Source organism: Stenella coeruleoalba (genome assembly GCF_951394435.1).
Source record: "Stenella coeruleoalba genome assembly, chromosome: 3".
Classification (NCBI taxonomy): Eukaryota; Metazoa; Chordata; class Mammalia; order Artiodactyla; family Delphinidae; genus Stenella; species Stenella coeruleoalba.
The window spans coordinates 170849518-170874044 of NC_137148.1; the positions used below are offsets into that span (position 1 = coordinate 170849518).

The following is a 24527-nucleotide window of genomic DNA, read 5'->3' on the forward strand; positions in this document are numbered from 1 at the left end:
CCCAGTCTGTCATCCGCCCAGTCGCCAGCACGGCCCCTCCCCATAGCTACGGCTGCATGGACAGCAACCCCTCCTGAATCCGTGAGACACATGCCTAGGCTGTTTCTCCTTTATTATCTGAGCCCCTGCCGTCACACACCTCAGTCACACAGGAACGAAGCAGCACAAAGGCCCTGGGCCCACTCCCCTCACGCAGAGCCTCGGGGAGCCGCATCTGACCAAAGGCTTCCCTGGTCCTTGGAGGCTGGTGCTCTCAGCTCCCCTGCCTGAGGACGCTGTAAACCTGCTCCAGCACGTGGCACAGGCCCTGGTCCTTGGGCGTCCTGCTGGCCAGGGAGATCTGAAATAAGGAGGCCTGATGCCTCAGGGCTGCAGCCTGCCAGGGGGCTCTCCTAACCCAAGCACGCAGCCGTGTCCCTGAAGCCACACCTCCAGGCCTGGGGACGTCGTCCTTTGGGGGTGAGGTTCCTCCACTCTTCCCAAATCCTGCTCTTACACGCGCCCCCCTCGTGTGCCGAGGCCACCCCACCCACCTAGCACCAGTCTGGGAGGTAACCAGTGGCAGCTTTAAGCCCTGGTCACTGTTAAGTGTGAACAAAACAAGCAAACGTGTGAAGCTATTTCTCTGCAAAGCGGAGTGGGTAGTGTCTTCTGAGAACGACTCTAAGGCAGGAAATATGCGGAGCCCCTGCCGACACGTCCCGTTTACCAGCGGTAGGGCCAGCGGGCTAGACAAACCCACTCCCAGCACCAGCCGCTCTGCTCGGTTCAGCTTTGCTGCTGCTTAAGATTCAGAACCCCTCCTGCACCTCCATGGGCGCCCCGGGAGAAGCAGGGCCCAGAGCAGCGTCTCCAGCTGGGACGTCCCAGGGGTGATGAGGTCTACGGGGCTTTTGCATTTTCATCTGCATGTCGATGGTGATGTCCACCAGCGTCACCACCTCCATGTGATAAAACACGGCTTTTCTTTGGTAGCATTCATTTCTGACTGAAGTATTTTTGTATAGGCCCAGGTAAGAACTCACTTCTCTTCAAGCTGCCCACGAATATATTCAGTGGGGGGGGGGGGGGGGGTCCCCGGGGCTCCCAGAGATCTTTATAAAAGGAGGGGTTTGCATAGGACTCAGCATGAGTCTTACCTTGAGCTTGTCGAGGTAGGTGTGCTCCTGGTTCCAAGGCTCCTGGAACCTGACGAGGTCAGGGGCGCCCTTGTAGAACTCTACCAGCAGCATCTAAGGAACGGTGGGGCAGGTGAGCCCCTGCGACCGCACTTCCCGGGCCAGGCACTCAGGATACATTAGCGAGTGGGACAGACACTGCTGCCACCCCTCGGGGGGCCTCTAGTCTAATGCAGTGTGGCATGTAGACGTTACCCAGGTCCTGAAGAAATTAGGGGCTTGGCAGGAGGGCCCCCTGGAGGGGGAGACAACTTCTGCAGAAGCAGCAGGCACACTGAATGTGATTCTTTATACCTGCCCCGGTCCTGACATGGCTCCACGGTGTAGCCTTAGCCAGAGCAGTAACATCAGTGAAGTCACAGGTGTGACGAACTAGCTCCGTTTGTTTACGTGCCTGCTCGCTATTCGTCCGAGTAACACCTGAGGTTCTCACGTGTCCCCACTTGGAGAATCCCTGGCAGCTGCGGAGGCCCAAGGTGGGAACGTCCCTAGCATGTTCCAGAACAGCCAGGAGGGCGAGGGGGGAGAGGTAGGAGGGGCTGAGGCAAGGATCTGGGACTTGATCCTAAGAGCCCGTGATTTTCAGGAGCGGAAGAGGAGCCTGACTGGGCCCTGATGTGGCCCGTTCAGCCAGTGCTTCCCAAGTCCTACAGTGTCATGTCCATCCAGCTGGGCGCCCTCATCTCCCACCTGCTCCTCCCAGGGCACCCACCCCACCCCCACCCACCTCACGCGGCAGTGGACTCACCATCTCATGAAGGATGTCATTAGTCAGGAAGCCATCCTGGACGTAGGCCATTTCCACGTCCATGGGGATGCCATAGTCACTGGGCCTTTGCTGGCAGAGACACATGGCAGTCACCACTAGCTACCCCCAACCCGGCCCCCCTCCAAGATGGCAGAGCACAGCAGGAAGTGCCCAGGGCTGGGAGTCAGAGAATTGATACTGCAGGCCTGGCTCCGCACTCAGATCAGATCCAGAGCCGCGCGAGACCTTAAAGGAACCCAGCAATGCGACCAGGGAGGCAGGGTGGCACCCACCCCACCACACACACAGGAGTGGCCATGGCTCCGGAATTCCTTTCTAAAGCTGATTTCTGACCCCGAGATGGACTTGGGGAATGAAACCAGACAGGGCTCAGGAAGGAGGCTACCTTGGTGCAAAAGCAGCATGCTACAGGTAGAGCACCCACCTTTTCAACAGTCCTCACACCCACAGCCTCAGAGCAATGATTATGTTCCCATTTCACAGATGAGAGCAGACCCCAGCTCCCCAGATGAGCCCGGAACCAGAGTACTGGCTTCCTGCGGCTAACAAGGCCTCCTGACCCCTCCCACACCCACACAGGGCCCCGCCCACGCCTCCCAGCCCTAGGCCTCCCCCCAGCAGCCCCGCCTACCTCAGGGGGCGGCATCACCCAGAAGGGCGAGATCTTGGACTCTGGGCCCGGGTTACCAGAGTAGTAAGGGGCTGGGGGAGGAGAGAGAGAGAAGGGGCTGGGCATGGAGGCGCGGTGGCCCTCTGGGGCCCCACGCCCGCCCCTTCCCGGGACTCACAGCAGAGCAGGGCGAGGCAGGGCTGGAAGCCATTGCTGGAGCCCTGCAGCCGCAGCTGGTAGTCCATCTGTGCGTCGATGTCCTGCAGCGACGGCAGGGCCGGGCTGTACGGGTGGCTATGGTACCAGCCTACCAGGGACAGGCCCCGCAGGAGCAGGCTCTGGTAAATCTGGGGGCAGAGACGCACGGGGCCGGGGGCTGTAGCAGCCCTAGTGCGCTCACGTGCCTGGCACCCATCCAGCCCCACGCGGCCAGCATTTAATGAGCGCCTGCTGTGTACCAGGCCTGAGGGCACAGCAGTGACGCAGACACACCCTGCTCCACCTTCAGCGAGTCCAGTGGGGGGGTGGGGGACAGTCAACAAATAACGTTAAAAAGTTGCTGCTACATTCCCTGGCGGTCCAGTGGTTAGGACTCCACGCTTTCACTGCCCGGGGCCTGGTGTTCAATCCCTGGTCGGGGAACTAAGATCCCGCAAGCCAAGTGGTGCGACCTCCCCCAAAAAAACAAAGATGCTCCTCACATAAATCTAAGATAAAAGGTTATTTTGCTCACTGCTGTATCCTCAGCTCAAGGAACAATTCCCGGCACATAGTAGGCGCTCAATCAATAGTTAAATCAAGAGATAGGGTAAAGAGAAAGGAAGAAGTGGGCGGAGAAACATGTGCGCGCCCAATCCACACGCATTCTGTGCCCTGTGACAAGGTGAGTGTGGAGCGCAGGCGCGTACTAAGCACCCTATGAAAACATTAAGGACGGCAGCTAATACTTATCGGGCCTTTACCAGGTGCCAGACAGGCTCAGAGGGGAAGGGGCCGGCGGCGGCGTCTGTACAGAAGGAAGTATGAGGGTGGGGGTCACAGGTGAGGGGACCGGAGGTCACACACACCCATTTGCACCCTTGCTGAGTGGCGACACGGTGCTAGGCGCCTAGACGCGGTAGCCAGGACAGCTGTGTCCACGCCAGCCCTCCCCAGAACGCCGAGTCACCGTGCGCCCCCTCACCTCCTCTTCCATGGCGGCCGCGGTATCCGCGTCCCCCAGCCGGCTCCGACAGGGGAAGGCTCTCAGCACCGTGAGCACTGCACGGAGGCGGGAGAAGGCGTGGACATCGACCCCAGCCCCAAACACCCCCCTGCCCACAGGCCCCAAATACCCACTCTGACTGTTGATGTCCCAGCGGCCGCCCAGGTACCCCACGACCTGGCTGCGGGTCAGGTGGCTGTGGAAGTCCTGGGGAGGGGAGGGACAATGGAAGACCCGCTCAGACTGCGCACCGCCGCCCCAAGGCCGTCCTGAGGGCCAGGGCCCTTGCGTTGTGACGGGGTCAGCCCACCCACCTCCTTCTTCATTCAGACATTGATTGAGTGCCTACTGTTCACCGGTAGTGAACAGAGCAGACAAGGTCTCTGCTCTCATGGAGCCGACCTTCCAGGGATCCTCTGGTGGGGGGTGGGGTGGGGGGACACCCCCTGCCCAGGCCTGAGAGCCCCTGACCCCTAAGGGGCAAAGTAGGAGCTGGGCACACACCAGCAGGAACAGCACGTTGCTAGAGATGGCCACGTTGAACGGCTGGAACTTGTTGATAGCTGCGAAGGATGTTACTTCCACCAGGGTGTGCGGGTTCCTGAAGGAGCCAGGAGGGTTCCACAGCCTCAGGAACCCCCAGGCCCTTTCCTCACCCCCACGCTGGCTCCCCAGCTGCCCACATCCAGCTCGGACCTGAGGCCTTGTCTCCACCCTACCCCTGCCTTTGTTCCCCATACACCGGCAAGAGCTCACACCGATGGGGGTGAGGGTCCCGGCAGGCATGGGGTATATCTGACCTGGCAGAGTCTCGACTACCCAGCATGCAGTAGCGCACAGGCACCCGGATCTTGTTTTCCACCCTTTTCCCTGGGGGCGTGGCCTCTGCGGGGTTGGGGGGTAAGAGAAAAAAAAAAAGGCAGCGTCAGTTCCTTCCCCAGCCAGAAACTGGAAAATGAAGACCAGGCAGCCGGAGAAAGAAAAAAACAAAAAACAAAAAAAACCACTCCAGGGGCAGCCTTAAAAATCAGGCAGGTGGACTGGGAAATCAGGCGGCAGCTTAACAAATCAGGCAGAAGAGATTTAAAAACTCAGATGAAGGGCTCAGGAAGTCAGGTGAGGACCAGGCAACGGGTCAAAGAAATCAGGCGGCAGGGCTAGAAATCAGGCAACAGGGCAAAGAAATCCTACGGGGGAGCAAGGAAATCAGGCGGCATGGTGAAGAAATCCGGCAGCAGATAAAGAAACTGGGCAGTGGGACCAAGAAATGTAGTATTAGAGCTTAAAGAAGTCAGGCAGTGAGAGTGAAATTAGGCAACGGGGGCTGGGAAGTCAGCCAGGCATCTTGGGGGCTCTAAGGAAAAGAAAGGCCAGACTTGCCCCCAGCCTCCTCCCCCACCTGAGTTCCGTCGGCCTCCTGCCCTTCCTCCTCCCCTCCTCTCCCCACCTCTCACCAGGGTGGACAGGCTCCGAGGGGCCCTTCACCGGTGGTCTCCGACTCTTGTCCTCCGCTGAGGCTCCTGTCAGAACCTCCTCCTCCTCTTCCTCCATCATTAGCTCCTCCTCCTCTCCTTCGCTGGCCGGGCTCTGGCGGGGTCGGGGTTGGGGGGACAGCGACGGGACTTTCAGCTGGCTGCTCCCTACCCTCCCGGCAAGTTCCACAGAGACCTCTGGCTGGCCTGAGCCTTCGGTTCCTGTCGTTGCCCCAGGTGCCCACTAGAGGGAGGGAGGGAGCAGAAACAATCTAGGCTGTGGACTAGCCTCGCAAGTTCGAATCCCGCCTCTGCCTATTACAAACAGACTTCGGGCTCTAGTCTCCTCATCTGTTAAACGGCACAATGACCTCCAGCCCCACAGGCGTGGCGTAAGGGTGAAATGAGAATGCGTGCAAAGCATTTAGCATATGCCCTGTTGCTCCATTCATCCAGCAAGCAAGCCAGCACTTTGCATGGATTATTTTACCAGATTCTCTCAATAACCTCTCCCCCTGCTCTCTCAAGAAACCTTGCCGAGGTGACCTCTCTGTGTCCAAACACAATGGTCACATCTCAGTCTCTGTCCCCCTGCCCCCCTCTTGGCAGCGTCTGCCCGGGTCTGTTCCTCTCCTCCCAGAAACTCCTCAGGGAGCCCCCCACTCACCTGGCTTCCCTCCCACCTCTCCTGGACCCCATTATTCTCCCCCATCTCACTCGCTGGCCCAGGGCTGGGTCCTCGGGCCTCTTTCCTTCCCCACCCACATCCCTCCTGGGTGGCCTCCAACCCCATCTGCCCCCTGAACAACTGCCCACAGTCCTGACTCCAGCCTGGGGCTCTCCTGAGCTCCTGACTTGGGGTCCAGCTGCTCCTTGACATCTCCTCGTGGGGGGTTCACACTCAACATGGCCACCCTGCCCCAACCATCCCCCCAAACCTGCTCCTCCCCACATCTCTGATGAGGGCAATCCTGTCTACCCACTTGCTCAGAACAAAACATCTCCTAACACCAACATCAGATCCATCAGCACATCCCATCAGATCCACTTGCAGAATTAACCAGAACTTGCCCACTTCCTCCCCCTTCAATGGCTGTCCTGGTCCACCCCATCATCAGCCACCTGGATCTGTACAATCACCTGCACCCCGATTCCCCGGCTCCTACTCTCACGCCCTGGCCCCAGTCTGTCCTCCCTACACCCTACAGCAGCCAGCAGAGGGCGGCCGTGAGCACCTGAGTCAGGTCCCGCCCCCTCCTCTGCCCACAGACCTCCAGGGCTCCCACCTCCCTCAGGGTAAAAGCCCAAGTCCACCCCGCAGCCCATGATGTCCTGCACGACTTGCCCCTGTCCTCCCCCCGCCGGCCCTGGTCCTCACCTCCTCCCTCTCTGCCCCTTGCTCACTCTGCTCCAGACACACTGGAGCCTCACTGTTCCTCAAAAACACCAGCCACAGTCTAGCCTCAAGGCCTTTGCATGTGCTGTTTTCCAGAAAGCCTTATGGCTCCCTCCCTCCCCTCCTTCAGTTCACTGATCAAATGTCACCTTCTCAGTGAGGCCTTCCCTGACCACCCTAACCCTCCCACCACTCCCATCCCCTGTCCCTGCTTACTTCTGCCAACGTACAGTAAGGTGGACTTATTTGTTTCTCTCTCCATGAAGGCAGAGATTTTTTCTCATTTTGATCTGTTTTATCTCCAGCACCTAGAAGAGGGCCTGGCACACAGGTGGCATTTACTAAATACTTGCTGAATGAATAGCCCTATGGCATGCTGTGAAAGTTAGTTTTAAAAGTCAACTTGGCTAGGATATAGTACCCAGTTATTTAATCAAACACTAGTCGAGGTGTTGCTTTGAAGGCATTGGGTAGATGCGGTTCACATCTACAATAAGGTGACTTTCAATAAAGAAGATTACCCTTGATAATGTCAGTAGGCCTCATCCAATCAGTTTAAAGGCCTTAAGAGCAAAAACTAAGGTTTCCTGGAAAACAAGGAATTCTACCTCAAGACTGCAGCATCAACTCTTGCCTGAGTTTCCAGCCTGCCAGTGGCCCTAAAGATTTGCCAACCAGGTGTGTGTGTGTAATACGCCTGGGTACCGTTATCATCTCTATTTTACATATGAAAAAGACTAGGAACCCAGAGAGGGTCCTTGGCCAAGTTCAACCCAGCTGGTGAACATTCAAAGAATATCTATTACTATCATGGCATTCAAGACCCTCCCAGATCTGGTCCCTGCTGATGTCTCCAGCCCCTTCAGCTACCAAGGCATCTGAATGTCCAGCTGCATCAGCTAATAATGGTTCCCTAAGCAGCATGTGTTGCTTCATGCCTACAAGGCTTTGCATATGCTATCCCTTCCTCTGGAAAACTCTTCCATTCACCTTTCTCTGACCAACTCCTGTTCATCCTTCAAGGCCCCAGCTCCAACATCCTCTCTCTGGGTACTCCTTATCCAACAGTGAGTCAGGGAGGCTGAAGGACGCACCTCATCGGCGGCAGCTGCAGGTATATGGAGCTGGTTTCGCCGGAGCCAGGCAGCCTTGTACTTGTCCAGTTTCTGGCCCTTGTACTTGACAGAGGCCCAGCCACAGCCAGACTTCTTGGCTGGGTTCACCAGCTTCTTGCAATGGGTGGCCCAGGCGCTGGGTGAGTTGAACACCTGGCCCGTTTCCTGCCACACAATCCTCCCATCGGGCTGCAGGTCTCCCACGAACTTCTTCCCCTGCAGTGACAGTGGGCTGGCTGGGCCCAAGAGCTGGTACCCATCAAGACCCCTCCTCTGGGAAGTCCTCCCTGACCCCATGCCGCTTCCCAGGGTTTGGTAACCACTTCCTGCTTCCTTCCAGGAAGGCTTCCAGCTTAGGTACCATCCCGATCAGCCTGGATTGGAACTGTCCAGTTATATGACTGTACCCCCTCCCTTCACTGGACTGTGAGCCCCAAAGGGCAGGAACAGGGTCTGTCTTGATCTCTGCTGTGTCCCTAACACCCAACACAGCCTGGCACACAGCAGGTGTTCAATTCACAAATTGCTCCCACTCACAAAGAGCACAACAACAGTAACAATAATAGTAATAATAGCAAACACTTATAAAAAGCACTTACTGTGTAGCAGGCATACTGCTGAGCACTGTATTCATTGAATCCTCACGCAACCCCATGGGAGGAAAGAAAATCCCATTCTACAGATGGGAAAACTGGTATACGGAGAGGTTGAATGAGGTCACACAGTCAGGAAGGCACTTGTGTCCTCTCTGAGTGGAGTATTTGGTAAACAATGTTCTCCCGCCCAGAAGGGCTCGTGCTGGGTCAGGATGCTCCGTACCTCAGTTTCCCCTCCCCACACCGGGGCTCGGCCTGCGGCAAGAAAGCACACTGGACTCCGGTTTCCCCTTTTGCACCAGCTAGGATGGGATGCGGCTAGGGGGTGCTCACCAGATAGTAGATGGACAACACCCCGGCGCCGGGCTCCAGCAGCGCGTCTTTGAGGAGCACCCGCAGCGTGACCGCGCGCCTGGTGAGCGCGCCCCCCGGGCCACCGCAGCTCCCTGGCCCGGCCCCGCCGCCACCGCCGCCGCCTCCGCCGCCGCTGCGCGCGCCACCCGATGCCCCCGGCCGCTCAGAGTCCTCGGCCTCCGCCTCGTCCTCGTCCGGCGCCTCCTCGCCCGCGCCGCCCGCGGGGGACAGCGGCTCTGGAGCTGCGGGCAGCAACAGGCTGCAGCGGGGCCTCGCACCCCGAGCTGGTCCAGCCACCCCACCCAGCGCCTTGCTGGCCCCCCGCCAGGCCCGCCGTACCTGCCATGGCCGCTCAGCCACACGCCCAGCGCGCCTCTGGTGCTTTCTTCCCGGCACGTGACGCGGCTCTGCCCCGAGCGGGAAGCGCCCCAGCCATTGGCCGCCGCCGGTGGGCGGGTCAGCAGGAGCGAGCGGGGAAAGTCAGGCCTCCGGCTTGCACACGCTGGAGAAAGAGGCGGCGGCTCAATCCTCCGGGACCATTCGGAAAACTGAGGCCTGAGGCCACCTTCCATGGGAGGGGGCTGGTAGCCGAGAGTTCAGGGTACCATTGGGGAAACTAAGGCCGGGGACTTACGGTTTCGGAGAACCAATGACTCCACCCGAGGCCATAGCCTACAGGATTGAGGCCTGGGGCTGGGGGACAAGGGTGGCTCAGCCCACTACGTCGACCGAGGAAATTGAGGTCCGCGGCCACTCCTATTGAGGGACACACAGGCCTCGGCTGTTGGGACCGAGGAGACACTGAGGTCCGGGAGAATGAGCCACACTGCCCTGGGGCTACGGGATAGAATGGGGAAGCAGCCCTGCGCCGCCGCGACTGTAGATCGCCCAAGCCGGGCGGCAGTCTCTAAAGGGTTAACTTCCACCCTTCCCGGCGGCCCTCGACTGATTCCATGATTGGATCACAGCAGAGCCAGCCAACCAATTAAAACTGGGTCATTTCATCTTCAGCCAATAGACGGTAGAGGCTGGATTCCTTCCAGCCAATCAGTGTTAAACTGCTCCTCCTCTAGCAGTCAGCAGGAGACTCCGGCCTCACGCATCCAATCAGTTGTAGGGTCTTGTCCTCAGCTAGCCAATCAGCTCGCGGGTCAAAGCTGGCTCGTGGCCTCCACCCCCCACCCAACGCTAGCGCTTCGTGCATGTGGGCTGAGCCCAGCTAGTGCGCCGCACAGCTGCAGCCCTTTCTTTTCTCGGTGGCCGCCGTCCCGGGACCTCCGCTCCGAGGTGCAGGGCCACCTCCCAGCGCTGGGACTCACCAGCCCCTCGCAGGGCTTAAAGCCCGGGGTGGGGGCTCCGTTAAGCTGCAGGGCACCTTTGGCTGGGCTCAGCCGCATATGGGTGTACCCGACCCGGGTTTGGAAGAGGGGACAGGCTGTTAGGGGCGGGGGTGTCCAGCCAGGATGATCTGGAATCAGACTGGACCTGGCTCCAAATCCTGCGGCACCACTTCCCAGCTCTGTGACTTTGACCAAGTGTCTCCACCTCCCTGTTGCCTCCTGGGGATAATAATTCCTACTTCAGAGTTGTTAAAGACCAGGGCTTGACAAAGAGTAAGAGCTAGGCAATGTGAATGATTATTATTACTCATGATGAAATAAAAGTTGTATTTTAAGGCAGGACAAGAAAAAGTAAACAAAATTCTGTTTGTTTGGACCTCCTTCCTCCCTCTCTCCCCAATCTGCATTACACATTAACCAGTGATCCTCAAACATGGGAAGATGGGAATGCCTACTCAACAGTAAATGTAACTTCTTAAAAGAATAGTGTTCTTTCCCAGCTCTGTAGGGGATCAGGATGATTTGCTCCTCCTTTTTTTTTTTTTTTTTTTTGCGGTACGCGGGCCTCTCACTGTTGTGGTCTCTCCCGTTGCGAAGCACAGGCTGCGGACGCGCAGGCTCCGCGGCCATGGCCCACGGGCCCAGCCGCTCCGCGGCATGTGGGATCTTCCCGGACCGGGGCACGAACCCGTGTCCCCTGCATCGGCAGGCGGACTCTCAACCACTGCGCCACCAGAGAAGCCCGCTCCTCCCTTTTTACGGGCTTACCTGGACTATCTATCCTTGGTGAACTTTATGTAGAATATCAGTATCATTTCGATGTATGATCCTTTGTCTCAAGGCGGTCCAGTGGTTAAGACTCCATGCTTCCACCGCAGAGAGGGCGCGTTCGCACCCTGGTTGGGGAACTAAAGATCCCGCATGCCCTGTGGTGCAGCGTAAATAAACAAACAAATAAATAAAATGTATATGTGCCTTCAGCTTCTAACAGGCAGAACAGCTCTCAGCACTTTCTGAGAATCTGCTTCCTCTGTTATAATCCTCCGTTTGGCTCAAATAAAATTCCCTTTTTTCTTCTTCTTAACTTGATAGTTAAATTTCATTGACACTCACTTTGTGTCCAGTCCAAACCTCCTTTTGGAGTCATCTCACCACCCACCCAGGAGCTAGCCATCAACTATGCATCCCCCAGCCCCTTAGACTCAGCAGAGCTCAAACTGGCCCGTTTATTCCCACATAACCTTGCCTACTTTCTCTTTGGCTCTCTTATAAAACCCAGGGCTGGATCTCGAGCCTCTCCCATCTGGATCATTTCCTAGGGACTCAGGCCTCCACACTCACCCACACCCTGTCCATCTCTCACCCTGGCTGGCCCCAGAGAGATCTTTATAAAATACAACTATGACCACCTCCCTCCCCATTGCCTTTGATAAATAAAATTAAAACTAACTGCTGTGTGGACTTCCCTGGTGGTGCAGCGGTTAAGAATCCGCCGGCCAGTGCAGGGGGCATAGGTCCGAGCCCTGAGCCTAGAAGATCCCACATGCCGCGGAGCAACTAGGTCCGTGTGCCACGACTACTGAGTCTGCGCTCTGGAGCCCACAAGGCATAACTACTGAGCCTGTGCTCCTAGAGCCCGTGCTCTGAAACAAGAGAAGCCACCTCAATGAGAAGCCCGGGCATAGAAAGGAAGAGTAGCCCCTGCTCGCCGCAAGTAGAGAAAGCCTGTGCGCAGCAACAAAGACCCAACGCAGCCAAAAATAAATAAATAAATATATTTTTTTAAAAAAAAACAAAAAAACCTAACTGCTGTGACCTTATTAACCATTTACAGCACCCCTATATGGCAGATAGTATAATCAACATTACCAGACAGTTCAGCAGATGAAGAGGTTGCCCAGACTACACAGTTCTTGAGCAGATTCCAAAGGCTATTCTTTGCTATGCGTATAAAGTCCAGGCAGCCTTATAACTACGAAAGAAATTGAATTTGTAATTTTAAAAGTCCCCAGAAAGGAACTAGGTATCTTCAAGATTCATAAATTCATTAGCTACACGTTAATTTCTGTAGCAGACCTGGCAAGTATTTGAGGTCAAAACCTTATGTGTTTTAAAAAAATGTTTTTTACCCTATGTGTTTAAAAAAATATTTTTTACCATGCTAATAAAAGTATTCATTTGCTTGGGAGAAAAAAAAAAAAAGTCCCAAAAAAGAAATCTCCAGGCCCAGATGGAGAATTCTATGAAGGTTCAAAGACAAATTAATACCATTTTACATATTCTCTTCCAGAAAATTGAAGAGGGAATATTTCCCAATTCATTTTTTTTAAAGATCTTTTTGATGTGGACTATTTTTAAAGTCTTTATTGAATTTGTTACAATATTGCTTCAGTTTTATGTTTTGTTTTTTTGGCCGCGAGGCATATGGGATCTTAGCTCCCTGACCAAGGATCGAACCTGCATCCCCTGCATTAGAAGGCAAAGTCTTAACCACTGGACCACCGGGGAAGTCTCCCCAAGTCATTTTATGAAGGTAGCATCTCCCTGACACCAAAACCAGATAAGAAGAGTACAAAGAAAACTACAGGATATACCTCATGAATCCAAACACAAAAATCCTTACCAAAATATTAATAAATAGAATTCAGTGACACATAAAAAGAATTATATACATCATGACCAAGTGAAGTTTATTCCAGGGGTGCAAGGCTGGTTCAGTATGCCAAATTCAGTCAGTGTTTTCCACCATATTTAAGAGACTGTGGTGGGTGGAATAATGGTTCCCTGAAGGTGTCCATGTCTGAATCCCCAGAGCCTGTGAATATTTAGGTTACATGGCAAAGGGGATTTAAGGTTGCAGATGGAAGTTCAGTTGCTAATCAGCTGACTTTAAAATAAAGAGATGATCCTGGGACTTCCCTGGTGGTCCAGTGGGTAGGGCTCCACACTCCCAATGCAGGGGGCCCAGGGTTCAATCCCTGGTCAGGGAACTGTATCCCGCATGCATGCCGCAACTAAGAAGCCCGCCCGCCACAACAAAAGATCCCACGTGCCGCAACTGAGACCTGGCGCAGCCTAAATTAATTAATTTTTAAAAAAATAAAATAAAATAAAGAGATGATCCTGGACTATCTGCTGAGCCCAATGTAATAACAGGGGTCCTTAAAAATGGAAGAGAGTTAGGAAGAGATAACTATGGAAGAAATTCAGAGTGATATGATGTGAGGTTCCTACCCACAGTTGCTGGTTTTGTGGATGGAGGAAGGAATGAGGAAAGCTTCTAGAAGCTGGAAGAGGCAAGGAAATAGATTCATTCTTTGAGCCTTCAGAAAGGAAAACAGCCCTGCCAACACCCTGATTTTAGCTTTGTGAGATCCACGTAGGACTCCTAACCTACAGAGCTGTAAGATAATACATTTGTGTTGTTTTAAGCCTTTAAATTTGTGATAATTTATTATATCGACCACAGAAAACACACAAGCTAAAGAAGAAACATCATAAGAACGTATCCATTCATGCAGAAAAAGCATTTGACAGAATTCAACACCCACTCATAATAAAAACTCTCAGCAAACTAGGAACAGAGGGGAAACTACCTCAACTTGGAGAAGCACGTCTACAAAACTTCAGTTAACATTGTGCTTAATGGTGAAAGACGGAACACTTTTTTTTCTTTTGCCACGCCACGTGGCACGTGGGATCTTAGTTCCCCGACCAGGGACTGAACCCGTGCCCTCTGCAGTGGAAGCATGGAGTCTGAACCACTGGACTGCCAGGGAAATCCCACTTTTCCCCTTAAGACTGGGAACAAGGCAAAGATGTCCACCCTCTCCACTCTTATTCAACAGAGTCCTGGAAGTGCTAGCCAGCACAATAAGACAAGAAAAGGAAGTAAAAGGCATACAGATTGGAAAGGTGGAAGAAATGAAACTAACCCTATTTGCAGACAACATGATGGCCTGTGTACAAAATCACAAGAAATCTACCAAAAACGCCCCTTGAACTAAGAAGTGGGTTAGTTCAGCAAGGTTATAGGATAAGAGATCAGCACACAAAAATCAATGGCATGTCTGTATGCTAGCAATGAACATGAAAACTGGAACTAAAAGTACAATGGTGTTTATAATTACAAAGAAAGAAAGGAAGGAAGGAAGGAAGGAAGGAAGGAAGGAAGGAAGGAAGGAAGGAAGGAAGGAAGGAAGGAAGGAAAGGAAGGAAGGAAGGAAGGAAGGAAGGAAAGAAAGAAAGAAAGAAAGAAAGAAAGAAAGAAAGAAAGAAAGAAAGAAAGAAAGAAAGAAAGAAAAAGAAAGAAAGAAAGAAAGAAAGAAAGGGACAGAAAAAGAAAGAAAGAAAGAAAAAGAGAGAGAAGGAGGGAGGGAGGAAGGAAGGAAGGAAGAGAAAGACCATGTCTGTGGGTTGGAAGACTCAACACAGGACATAAAAGATGTCAAGTCTCCCTCAACTGATATACAGGTTTAGTGCTATTCCTGTCAAAATCCCTGCAAGATTTTTGGTAGATACAAACAAGATTGTTCTAACGTCCAGGCGGCCTAATGGGCTTCCTGGACATCGTACCACTCTCTGGTCTCATCACCTCACCACTCTGGCACCAGACTCCGTTCTCTCCCTTCCAGGCCTTTGCTTAGGCAGGTCCCCCTCCTGATGCCCTGGCACTGACAGCTCCCAGCAGCTCTCTCCTCTGTTCCCTTACTCCAGCCAGGCCTCCCTGACCTCTTTTGGGCACCAGAGAGGAGGGGATTTCCCTAAGATCTCGGGACCTGCCCAGGCCCAGCCCCCATCCAGCCCTGGCAGGGGAGGGAGCTCCGGAGCTGACAGAAGAGAGGAAATTCCCCTGGAACCTGTTTCTCTGCTTCCTGGCTCAGCTGGGGCACCCACTGGAGGGAGAGGCCAGGCCAAAGACCCGGCCCGCCATGGCCTTGGCCCTGAGGCCACCCCGGGTTCCCAAGCCCAAGAGGAGCCTGCCCTCACACTACCACGAAAGCTTCCTGGAGAAGAAGGGACCCCGAGACCGGGTAAGATGGGCCAGGGAGCTGGCGCTGCTGGGCGGCCTAGGCAGGTGCAGCACCTCTCTGAGCCTAGACCTCCGCAACCGGCCCAGGATAATGCGGTGGGTGCTGGGTGGGGCAGGGCATGGACTGGGGGCTGGGAAAGGTTACGTCCCTCTGTCTGTCTGTCTCTGTCTCTCTCTGTGTCTCTGATTCTGACCTGAGCTCTTTCTCTTTCTCTGTATTTCTCCCTGCCTGGCTCCATCTCTCTCTGTCTTGGTCTCTTTATGTCTCTCTCGGATACAAACAGGATCAGCGACTTTACTCCAGGAAATGGGGAGTCTTCTGATTCCCACACCTCCCCCTCCCCGGCCCTGAGCTAACTCTGTGAACTTCAGATCCAGGGGTCAAAGTCAGTACAGATTGTGAGGAGGGACAGTGAGAATTAATGGAGGCTACGTCCCACAGAACCAGATACTGGCCAGGGGCTGTGTGTGTGTGTGTCCTTCTCAGAATAAAGCCCAGCCTGGTTCCCACTAAGGTCCATCCCCCTCCTCATCTGCATACTCATCTCCTACCAGGACGCAAACCAACCAGGCTTTTCTCTGCCTTTGCCCTGGGCAGTTTCCTCCTTCCGTCCTTCGGCCTCCACACATCCAAATCCTCCCCAGCCTAGAAAGCATCCAGAGGCAGGAGATCTCAGGGGTTAAGAAAGAGCACGAGGGCCCCAGAGGATGAGACCCAAGTTCACATCCCTGCTCCGCGCGGTTTTCTCTATTATAAAATGGAGAGAAAAAAAAAAAGGACTCCCTTGGTCGTTCAATGGTCAAGATCCCACACTTCCGCTGCAGGGGCGCAGGTTCTATCCCGGCTGGGGTAATAAGATCCCACAGGCCACACCGTGAGGCCAAAAACATAAAATTAAAATTAAAACGAAAAAAATAAAATGGGTTGACAAGGCCATAGGCATGGTTACAGAAGAGGGATAGCTCTTTTTTTTTTTTTTAATTTATTTTTGGCTGCGTTGGGTCTTCGTTGCTGCGCGCGGGCTTTCTCTAGTTGCGGGAAGTGGGGGCTACTCTTTGTTGCGGTGTGTGGGCTTCTCATTGCAGTGGCTTCTCTTGTTGTGGAGCACGGGCTCTATGCGCAGCGGGCTTCAGTAGTTGTGGCACACGGGCTCAGTAGTTGTGGCTTGTGGGCTAAGAGCGCAGGCTCAGTAGTTGTGGCACACGCGCTTAGTTGCTCCATGGCATGTGGGATCTTCCCAGACCAGGGCTCAAACCCGTGTCCCCTGCATTGGCAGGCAGATTCTTAACCACTGCACCACCAGGGAAGTCCCAAGGGATAACTCTTAACATGCCAAGGATCTGACTCAGCGCTTTGCATGTATTAATTCACCCAATTCTCATAGCAGTCTCTGAGGCAGGTACCTTTTTTTTTTTTTTTTGGCCATGCCAAGAGGCATGTGGGATCTTAGTTCCTGGACCAGGGATCGAATCTGTGCCCGCTGCAGTGGAAGCCCGGAGTCTTAACCACTAGACTGCCAGGGAAGTCCCAGGCAGGCACCATTATTATTGCCATTTTATAGGTGGGGAAACTGAGGCAGAGATAGCTTGAACAATGTGCAATGGATGGCACACAGCTGGTGCATGACAAAGTAGGTCTGACCATGTGAGTTTAATCACTTACTGCTGTATTCCCAGTGCCTGGCACATAGTAGGTCTTCAGTAAATGTAAAATGTATATATGTAGTATGTACCTATGGATGGACAGATGGGTGACTGGGTGGAGGGACAGATAGGTGAATGGATGGATACATAGAGCTATACTTCGGAGACACTGCAGGTTTGGTTCCAGACCACCACGATAAAGCAAATATATATTATTTATTTATGTATGTATTTACGTATTTATGTATGTATGTACGTATTTATTTTGGCTGCTGCCAGGTCTTAGTTGCAGCATGTGGGATCCTCAGCTGCGGCAGGAGGGCTTCTCAGGTGCAGCATGCAAACTCTTAGTTGTGGCATGCAGGACCTAGTTCCCCATCCAAGGATTGAACCCAGGTCCCCTGCAATGGGAGCACCGAGTCCCACCACTAGACCACCAGGGAAGTCCCACAATAAAGCGAATATTGCAATCAAGTGAGTCATATGAATTTTTTGGCTTCCCAGTGCCTATAAAATTTATGTTTACACTAGACTATACTCTATTAAGTGTGAAATAGCATTCTATCTTAAAAAAACAATGTACGTACCTTAATTTTAAAATAACGCTGTTGGAAAAATGGCGCCGAAAGACTTCTTCAAAGCAGGGTAGCCAGAAATCTTCAATTTGTAAAAAAGAAAACAACAGAATATCTGTGAAGTGCAATAAAATGAGGTATGCTTGTAGACAGGTGGATGGATGTGTGGGTGAGTACATAAGTTGATAAAAAGGATGAATGGATGGATGTGCGGCTGGATGAATGGATGGGTAGGCAGATGGATGAATTGATAGGTGGATTGATGGATGCTTGATCGCTGTCAGTATAAGAGCTACCTTCATTATCATTATGGACTAATTAAAGTACCTCCTGTTTCAGGAAGTCTTCCCAGATTTCCCAGTTGGAGGGCTTCTCTCCTCCTCTGTGATCTCTTGGTCCAGGATCTATCCCTCCCTGAGGGTGCTAATTTCTCTTCTTTGGAGGATTTAAGTATCTATGCTTTCTCTATCTTTCTAAAACATCATTATTTTATTTTATTTGGCCGCACCATGCAGCTTGCGGGATCTTAGTCCCCACCCCCACCCCTCACCCCCAGGGATGGAACCTGTGCCCCCTGCAGTGAAAGCACGGAGTCCTAACCACTGGACCGCCAGGGAATTCCCGAAACATCATCTATTTAGAAAAAGAAGCCATGCCCCATTTATTATTTTGCCTGCAACAGAGCTGAGCGCAGAGTAGGTGCTCAGGGAATATTTGGTGAAAAACAAATTCTAGAATCTTATAATCTGATTTGTATCAGCCCCTTCGGCCTCCAGAGAGCTAGGACATTTGGAATTCAGAATCCTGAGGGGGAAATCCTGAATCTGCAGACCTTCTAGTGTCCAGAGCCTTGTGAAATTCTGACTGTAGACTGAGCACCTAGCCCAGTGCCTGGCACCTAGGAGATGTTAATATTTACAGGGTGGATAAGGGGCCAGGGGGTTATATGTATGTATGGGTGAATGGGAGGGTGGAAGGATGGGAGGGTGGAACAGATGGATGAGTGGGTGGATGCATGGAAAACCATAAAGTGAGTTAGCACAAATTACTCCTAAAGCTCCCACCCCTGTAGGTTCCGTTTGGTCCTTTCTGAGAGAAACAGATCCCCAGAAGCCGGGCCATGGATGAGGAGGGCCTCCCCTAGAAGGCAACACTTGTTCACAGACCCAAAGCAGGTGATGAATGAAACTACCTAAAGATCTGGGAGAAGAGTGTTCAGGCAGAGAGAACAGCCAGTGCAAACGTCCTGAGGTAGACTATGATGGAGGTACCCAGCCTCGCCACCTCACCTCATTCTCTTTCTCCAACTCTGGTCCACAGGATTACAAGAAGTTCTGGGCAGGCCTCCAGGGCCTGACTCTCTATTTCTACAATAGCAATCGGGACTCCCAGGTAAGGATGGAAATGAAGGCTCAAGAATTGGTCCACCTTGACCCCAGGGACCAAGCAGAGGACATGGATGGTATGTTGGTATGTCTAAGACAGGGGGCCTGAGGGGCCACAGGCCTCGTGCTCAGACCCTGTCTACTGTGCTCCCAGCATATGGAGAAGCTAGACCTAGGAACGTTTGTGAAGCTCACAGATGAAGCTCCCTCGGGGAGCTCCCATGACCGTGGCACCCACTTCTGCTTGGTCCTGCGGAACCAGGAGATCAAGTTCAAGGTAGGTGTCTTAAGGTGGGGCTGGTAGGAGACCCTTCCTTCTTGTCACACCCACCATTAACACATAGTAGCATGGAGTCACAAAAAGTTTACCACTGGGCTGGTGACACTGGGCAAGTCACTTAACCTCTCTGGGCCTCAGTTTCCTCAACTGAAAAGTGGGATAATATATGTAAAGTGCCCAGAACAAGATCTGATCCACAAAGACCACTGCCATCATCCAATCTCTCAGCTAACATTACTGAGCACCTACTGTGTACCAGACACTCTTCTAGTGTCAAGGCAGTGACTAAGACAATTAAAAATCCCTGTGCTTAGAACATTCGCTAACACCATACCCAAAAATAAACTCAAAATAGATTAAAGACCTAAATTTAAGACCGGATACTGTAAAACTCCTAGAGGAAAACATACGCAGAACACTCTTTGACATAAATTGCAGCAATATCTTTTTGGATCCACCTCCTAGAGTAATGGAAACAAAAATAAACAAATGGGACCTAATTAAACTTAAAAGATTTTGCACAGCAAAGGAAACCATAAACAAAATGAAAAGACAACATACAGAATAAGAGAAAATATTTGCAAACGATGTGGCTGACAAGGGATTAATCTCCAAAATATACAAACAGCTCATACAGCTCAATATCAAAAAAAAAAAAAAATACAACCGAATCAAAAAGTGGCAGAAGATCTAAACAGACCTTCCTCCAAATAAGACATACAGATGGCCAAGAGGCACATGATAAGATGCTCAACATCACTAATTATTAGAGAAAAGGAAATCAAAACTACAGTGAGGCACCACCTCACACCAGAAAGAACGGCCATCATCAAAAAGTCTACAAATAATAAATGCTGGAGAGGGTGTGGAGAAAAGGGAACCCTCCTAACACTGTTGGTGGGAATGTAAATTGGTGCAGTCACTATGGAGAACAGTATGGAGGTTCCTTAAACAACTAAAAATAGAGCTACCATATGATCCTGCAATCCCACTCCTGGGCATATATCGGGAGAAAACAATAATTTGAAAAGATATATGCACCCCAATGTTCACTGCAGCACTATTTACAATAGCCAAGACATGGAAGCAACATAAATGTCCACTGACAGATGAATGGATAAAGAAGATGTGAGATATATATATATATATATATATATATACACACACACACATATATATATATATATATATATATATATATATATATATATATATATAAAGCCCCTGTGGCTGGAGCAGAGTGAAAGAGGGGGAGAGAGGGAGGGAATGAGGGTTGCGGGGGTGGGGGGAAGGGGCAGGTTGTACAGGGCCTGTGGGTGACCAGGAGGACCTGGGCTTCTACCCTGAGGGAGGTAGGAGTCAAGGGAAGGTTTCAAGCATAGGAGATACATGATCTGACTTATGTTTTTTTTAAATGTTGATGTAATAACATTAAAGAATAACAGTACCCCACATTACTAAGAACTTATATTCAGACATCATTCTAAATTAACCTGTTCAAGCTCATTTAATCTTCAAAACAGCCCTTGGACACAGGGTCTCTTATTCCTCACTCCCATTTCACAGATGACTAGACCGAGGCTCATCGACACAAAATCTTTTTCTTTCCCTCCCTAGGTAGAGAGTCTGGAGTCTCGGGAGATGTGGAAAGGCTTCATCCTGATGGTGGTGGAGGTAAGAGTGGTCGTCCTCGGCCCCTCTCTCCCCCATTCCCCACTAGGCCTGCTCGGAAATCCTCTTTTTAATTTCCAACCTTCATTCCCCAAACAAACCTCTCCAGTATAGCAAACTGGTCACTAACTGGCGGCCTATGAGCCAGATGTAGCCCATAAACGTCTTTTGTTTTGCCAGCAAAGTGCTATAAATTTAAGCCAGCTGCTATCACTTAAAAACCAGGAGTGTTAGTAAACATTCCTGATTTCTAGGTTACTCATTTGTTCCCAGTCTGCCTCCTGCAGGCCGTTGAGTTTGAGACCCTACATGCTAGCATTTGGTCCGTCCTCCTCATCACTGAAGTCCTCTCTATGCCCTCTTTGCCCCTGAGGTGTCAGGTGGCTCTGGAGCCCCCAGACCTGGGTTCCCATCCTGGCTGTATCCGCACTCTGGCCTCAGTTTGCCCCTCTGTGACATAGTCACAGTCTCCCATTCCCTGACGCCCCAATGCCCCCCTCAGCTCCGTGTCCCGTCTAACCTGAACCTGCTGCCCGGACACCTGTACATGATGGCCGAGGTCCTGGCCAAAGAAGAGGCACGACGTGCGCTCGAGATGCCCTCGTAAGTGCCGAGGGTCTCCAGGATGGTGGCGGGCTGGACAGCATGGAGCCGGAGAGGGCAGTGAGCGGGGTCTCCAGGCGTTGGGTCTTGAGCGTGACTGCATCCAGGCAGGGGCGGGGCTTAGGTCTCACAGCTGGGAGCCCTACTGGGTGTTTGGGGCGGGTCTAGCTGCCTGGGGGCGGGCCTGGATCTCCATGGGCGAGCCTAGGTGCCTGGGGGCGGGACAAGTTTTACAGGAGAGGGTATAGGTGCCTGGGAGGCGGGTATGGGTCTCTGAGTGTTGGCCTGTGTGCCCGCAGGATAGCCTGAGCCTCCGGAGGCAGAGCCTGGGCCTGGGGTCGGGCAAGGCAGGGTCTCCAGGAACCAGGTCGTGGACGGGAGGGCAAGGCTTGGTGCCCAGGGGCGGGGTTACGTGGGGAGGGCGTGGCTGTGTCTCTGGGGGCGGGGCCTGTCCTGGTGAGTGACGCGACCCGCCCTAGGTGCTTCCTGAAAGTGAGCCGGCTGGAGGCTCAGTTGCTCCTGGAGCGCCACCCCGAGTGCGGGAACCTGCTGCTCCGGCCCAGCGGGGACGGCGCGGGCGGAGTGTCGGTCAGCACGCTCCAGACGCTCAACGGGTGCGCATGCGTGGCCCCGGCGCCGGGGTGGGAGGGGCGTCGGGTGCGGGGGTGTGGTCATATATAGGGGCGGGGCCAGGCAGAATGTGGAGCCGGGAGCGGGGCCTCCCGGGATGGAATCCATACAGGACGGTCCTCCTGGGGGGCTATGCCAGGACCAGGCGCAGGGTTTTTCTAGGAGGTGGAGTCTTTCGAGGGCCTGGTCCCCTGCAGAGACCCACGCCAGGATGTGGCGTGGTCAGTGTGCAGGGGAGCAAGTCGGGGTTGGGCCCTCCATGGTGGCGGGGCCCGGACGAGGGGCAGGCCATTTTTTGTCCTCACCCAGGCCACTCACTCGCCCCTGCCCTTGCAGGACGCCGGTGGTCCGGCACTACAGAGTGAAGCGCGAGGGCCCCAAGTACGTGATCGACGTGGAGGAGCCGGTGAGCGCTGGGCCCGGGTCCCGGGAATTGCAAAGGTCTGCTCCCCTTCCCCGCCAGCCCTGATAACATCCCCTATCTGACCCCAGTTCTCCTGCACCTCGCTCGACGCAGTGGTCAACTATTTCGTGTCGCACTCCAATAAGCAGCTGATGCCCTTTCTGCTGGACGATGACTACGAGAAAGTGATTGGTTGGTGCAGCCTCAGGGAACTCTGGGGGCCCAGTCCACGCCTCTCCCGCCCCCTCCCCGACCCGGACACCCTTGGGTCAGCCCCCAGCCGCCGTGCCTCCTCCAGGCCGCCCTCTCTGTTCCAGGCTACGTGGAGGCGGATAAAGAGAATGGCGAGAGTGTGTGGGTGGCGCCCTCGGCCCCCGGCCCAGGTGATGCCCTGTCCCCGCGGTCGCCACTGGGGCAGAGTGGGGAAAGACCTAGGAACCTCATGGCGCCACCTGTGCCCAATCTTCTACCCAGAGTTGCAGGGACCGAGAAATTACCCAGACCTTGCTCTCTAGGGGCTTCCAGGTTATGGAGGGGGCGGGCATGGCTGGGCACAGACAGTCCCAGCCCTGAGGAGTCGAACCTGGGGCTGGAGGGTGGGAGGGGAAGGCGCGGCACCTAGAGCTGGGAGAAGAGGAGGCAGGGCAGAGTAGAGGGGAGTCTTCCTGGAGGAGGGGCTGTTTGCTGAAGGTCCCCAAGGATTTCAGTAGGTAGAGATGGGAAATCAGGGTGGGAGGTAGTCCCGATTACGAAGCAAGAAGAGACTGGAAAGGTCTGTGGAGTGAGCAGTATAGTTCTCCCTGGGCTGGTCAGATGCTTCGGACCCCACATGCATGATGGGCCCAAGTATACATACATACATACATGCCACACTCATGAACACAGACCTGTATGTGTCCACCTGCATCATCAGAAGCTCCTATGTAGATAGTGGCTCCACACATGCATGAATACAGGTGTCACACAGTTCCAGTCCCATGTAGCACACATATACATACCTCACGTCACAATCACGTACGTACACACAAATGCAGACATACCCACTCAAGAGCACAAATTCAGACTTTTACACATACACTAAATTAGTGTACACACTAATATAGACAAGCGACCCAGCACATACCTTAGCATCCATGCGATGTCATGCACACACGTGTGTATAAACCCTTTGCATATATTCAACTTCCGCACATTCACCCAGTGTCCATGTGTATGCTACACAGGGACACACACACAGACTCATAAACGGGCACGTGCACAGACACACATGCATGCACCGAGGTGTGCACATACCACGTGGGCCCTGACAGTGACCACAGTTTCCCACCAGGTCCCGCAGCCCCTAGGGGTGGCCCTAAGCAGCTGCCTCCCTCGTCCATCACGCCTGTGTCCAGCCAGGACAAGCTGCCCCCACTACTGAACCAGGATGAGAACTATGTGATCCCCATTGGAGATGACCCAGCTGCCAACTACGTGAACGGGGACGGTGGGTGGCGGCCGGGGTGGATGAGAGTTGGAAATGAGGAGCGGGCTGACGACTGGATGTGATATGCCACATCTCTGTCCATGCAGTGCCTTCCCCTAGTCGACCAGTTGTCCCGAAGCCCAGGAAGTTGGCCATGTTTCAGGCAAAGCCTCCAAAGCCACCCATCGTGCCCAAGTCAGGTAGGGGTCCCTCTTCCCAGCCCCTTTCCCATCCAGCCAAGAGCCAGCCTCAGCCTTCATCTACCTTCTCCACCAGAGCCCAAAAAAGGCCTCAACAGTGGCCTGGCCAGGAAGCTGCCAGTCAGCTCAGCGCAGGCTTCCTCCTCCCCGACCACAGGTAAGGGGTCAATGCAGGGTGGGCTTCACAAGCGGGAGACCCATGTAGTCACACATGGGTGACCTCCACACTTGGTTTAATGCTCTGCTGTGTCCATCTTGAAATTCCTCATGTCCACTGAACACATGTTTCATTTTATGCTGGGCCCCGAAAATTCTGCAGCAGTCCTGGGTGGATATAAGAGAGAACAGCCTGGACTGGGGAATCCCTGGTGCCGCTGAAGCCTCAGGGACCACCCCCCTCCCCACTCCCAGGGCTGGCAGATGTGACAGCAGAGCTGAAAGGGAAACTGCAGAGGAGACTGGCGCTGCAGCAGGCAGCCGAGTGCACGGGGGACCAGCGGGCCCATCTCCAAGTGTGGCGCATCAGTCAGGCAGATCCCTCCTCCCAGAATTAAAGCTCAGGTGACCCCAGGACCTGCGTGTTTGGCTTGGCTGGGTGGGGCAGT

The 24527-nt window shown here is 53.4% G+C and overlaps 2 protein-coding genes across 8 annotated transcripts; one reads left to right on the forward strand and one right to left on the reverse strand.

The window, feature by feature from the left end:
• Nucleotides 1–96: 96 nt before the first annotated feature.
• Nucleotides 97–10890, reverse strand: MPND (MPN domain containing). Of its 7 annotated transcripts, none has more exons than XM_079916751.1 (14): nucleotides 9329–9584; nucleotides 9034–9196; nucleotides 8674–8936; nucleotides 7724–7960; nucleotides 5216–5348; nucleotides 4562–4646; nucleotides 4266–4362; nucleotides 3896–3968; nucleotides 3741–3817; nucleotides 2736–2904; nucleotides 2579–2649; nucleotides 1927–2016; nucleotides 1140–1232; nucleotides 97–340 (listed from the first exon to the last, which is right to left on the reverse strand). In XM_079916751.1, exons 2-14 carry the CDS (start codon nucleotides 9038–9040, stop codon nucleotides 254–256), a joined length of 1482 nt encoding a protein of 493 aa, XP_079772877.1. In that variant the 5' UTR covers nucleotides 9041–9196; nucleotides 9329–9584; the 3' UTR covers nucleotides 97–253. The 7 variants fall into 7 exon arrangements, with proteins under 7 accessions (XP_079772877.1, XP_079772876.1, XP_079772878.1 ...); XM_079916750.1 differs by having other exon boundaries at nucleotides 97–355; XM_079916752.1 differs by having other exon boundaries at nucleotides 97–355; nucleotides 2736–2817; nucleotides 7724–7993.
• A 4046-nt stretch (nucleotides 10891–14936) lies between these two features.
• On the forward strand, nucleotides 14937–24476 carry STAP2 (signal transducing adaptor family member 2; the record flags this gene model as incomplete). The annotated part of the gene is made up of 13 exons (XM_079916338.1): nucleotides 14937–15067; nucleotides 18606–18677; nucleotides 18825–18947; nucleotides 20568–20624; nucleotides 21124–21224; nucleotides 21704–21838; nucleotides 22191–22260; nucleotides 22347–22449; nucleotides 22575–22640; nucleotides 23588–23743; nucleotides 23830–23922; nucleotides 23999–24079; nucleotides 24334–24476. The coding sequence occupies exons 1-13, from the start codon at nucleotides 14966–14968 to the stop codon at nucleotides 24474–24476; spliced, it is 1302 nt and encodes a 433-aa protein (XP_079772464.1). The 5' UTR covers nucleotides 14937–14965.
• Between the last annotated feature and the right edge of the window lie 51 nt (nucleotides 24477–24527).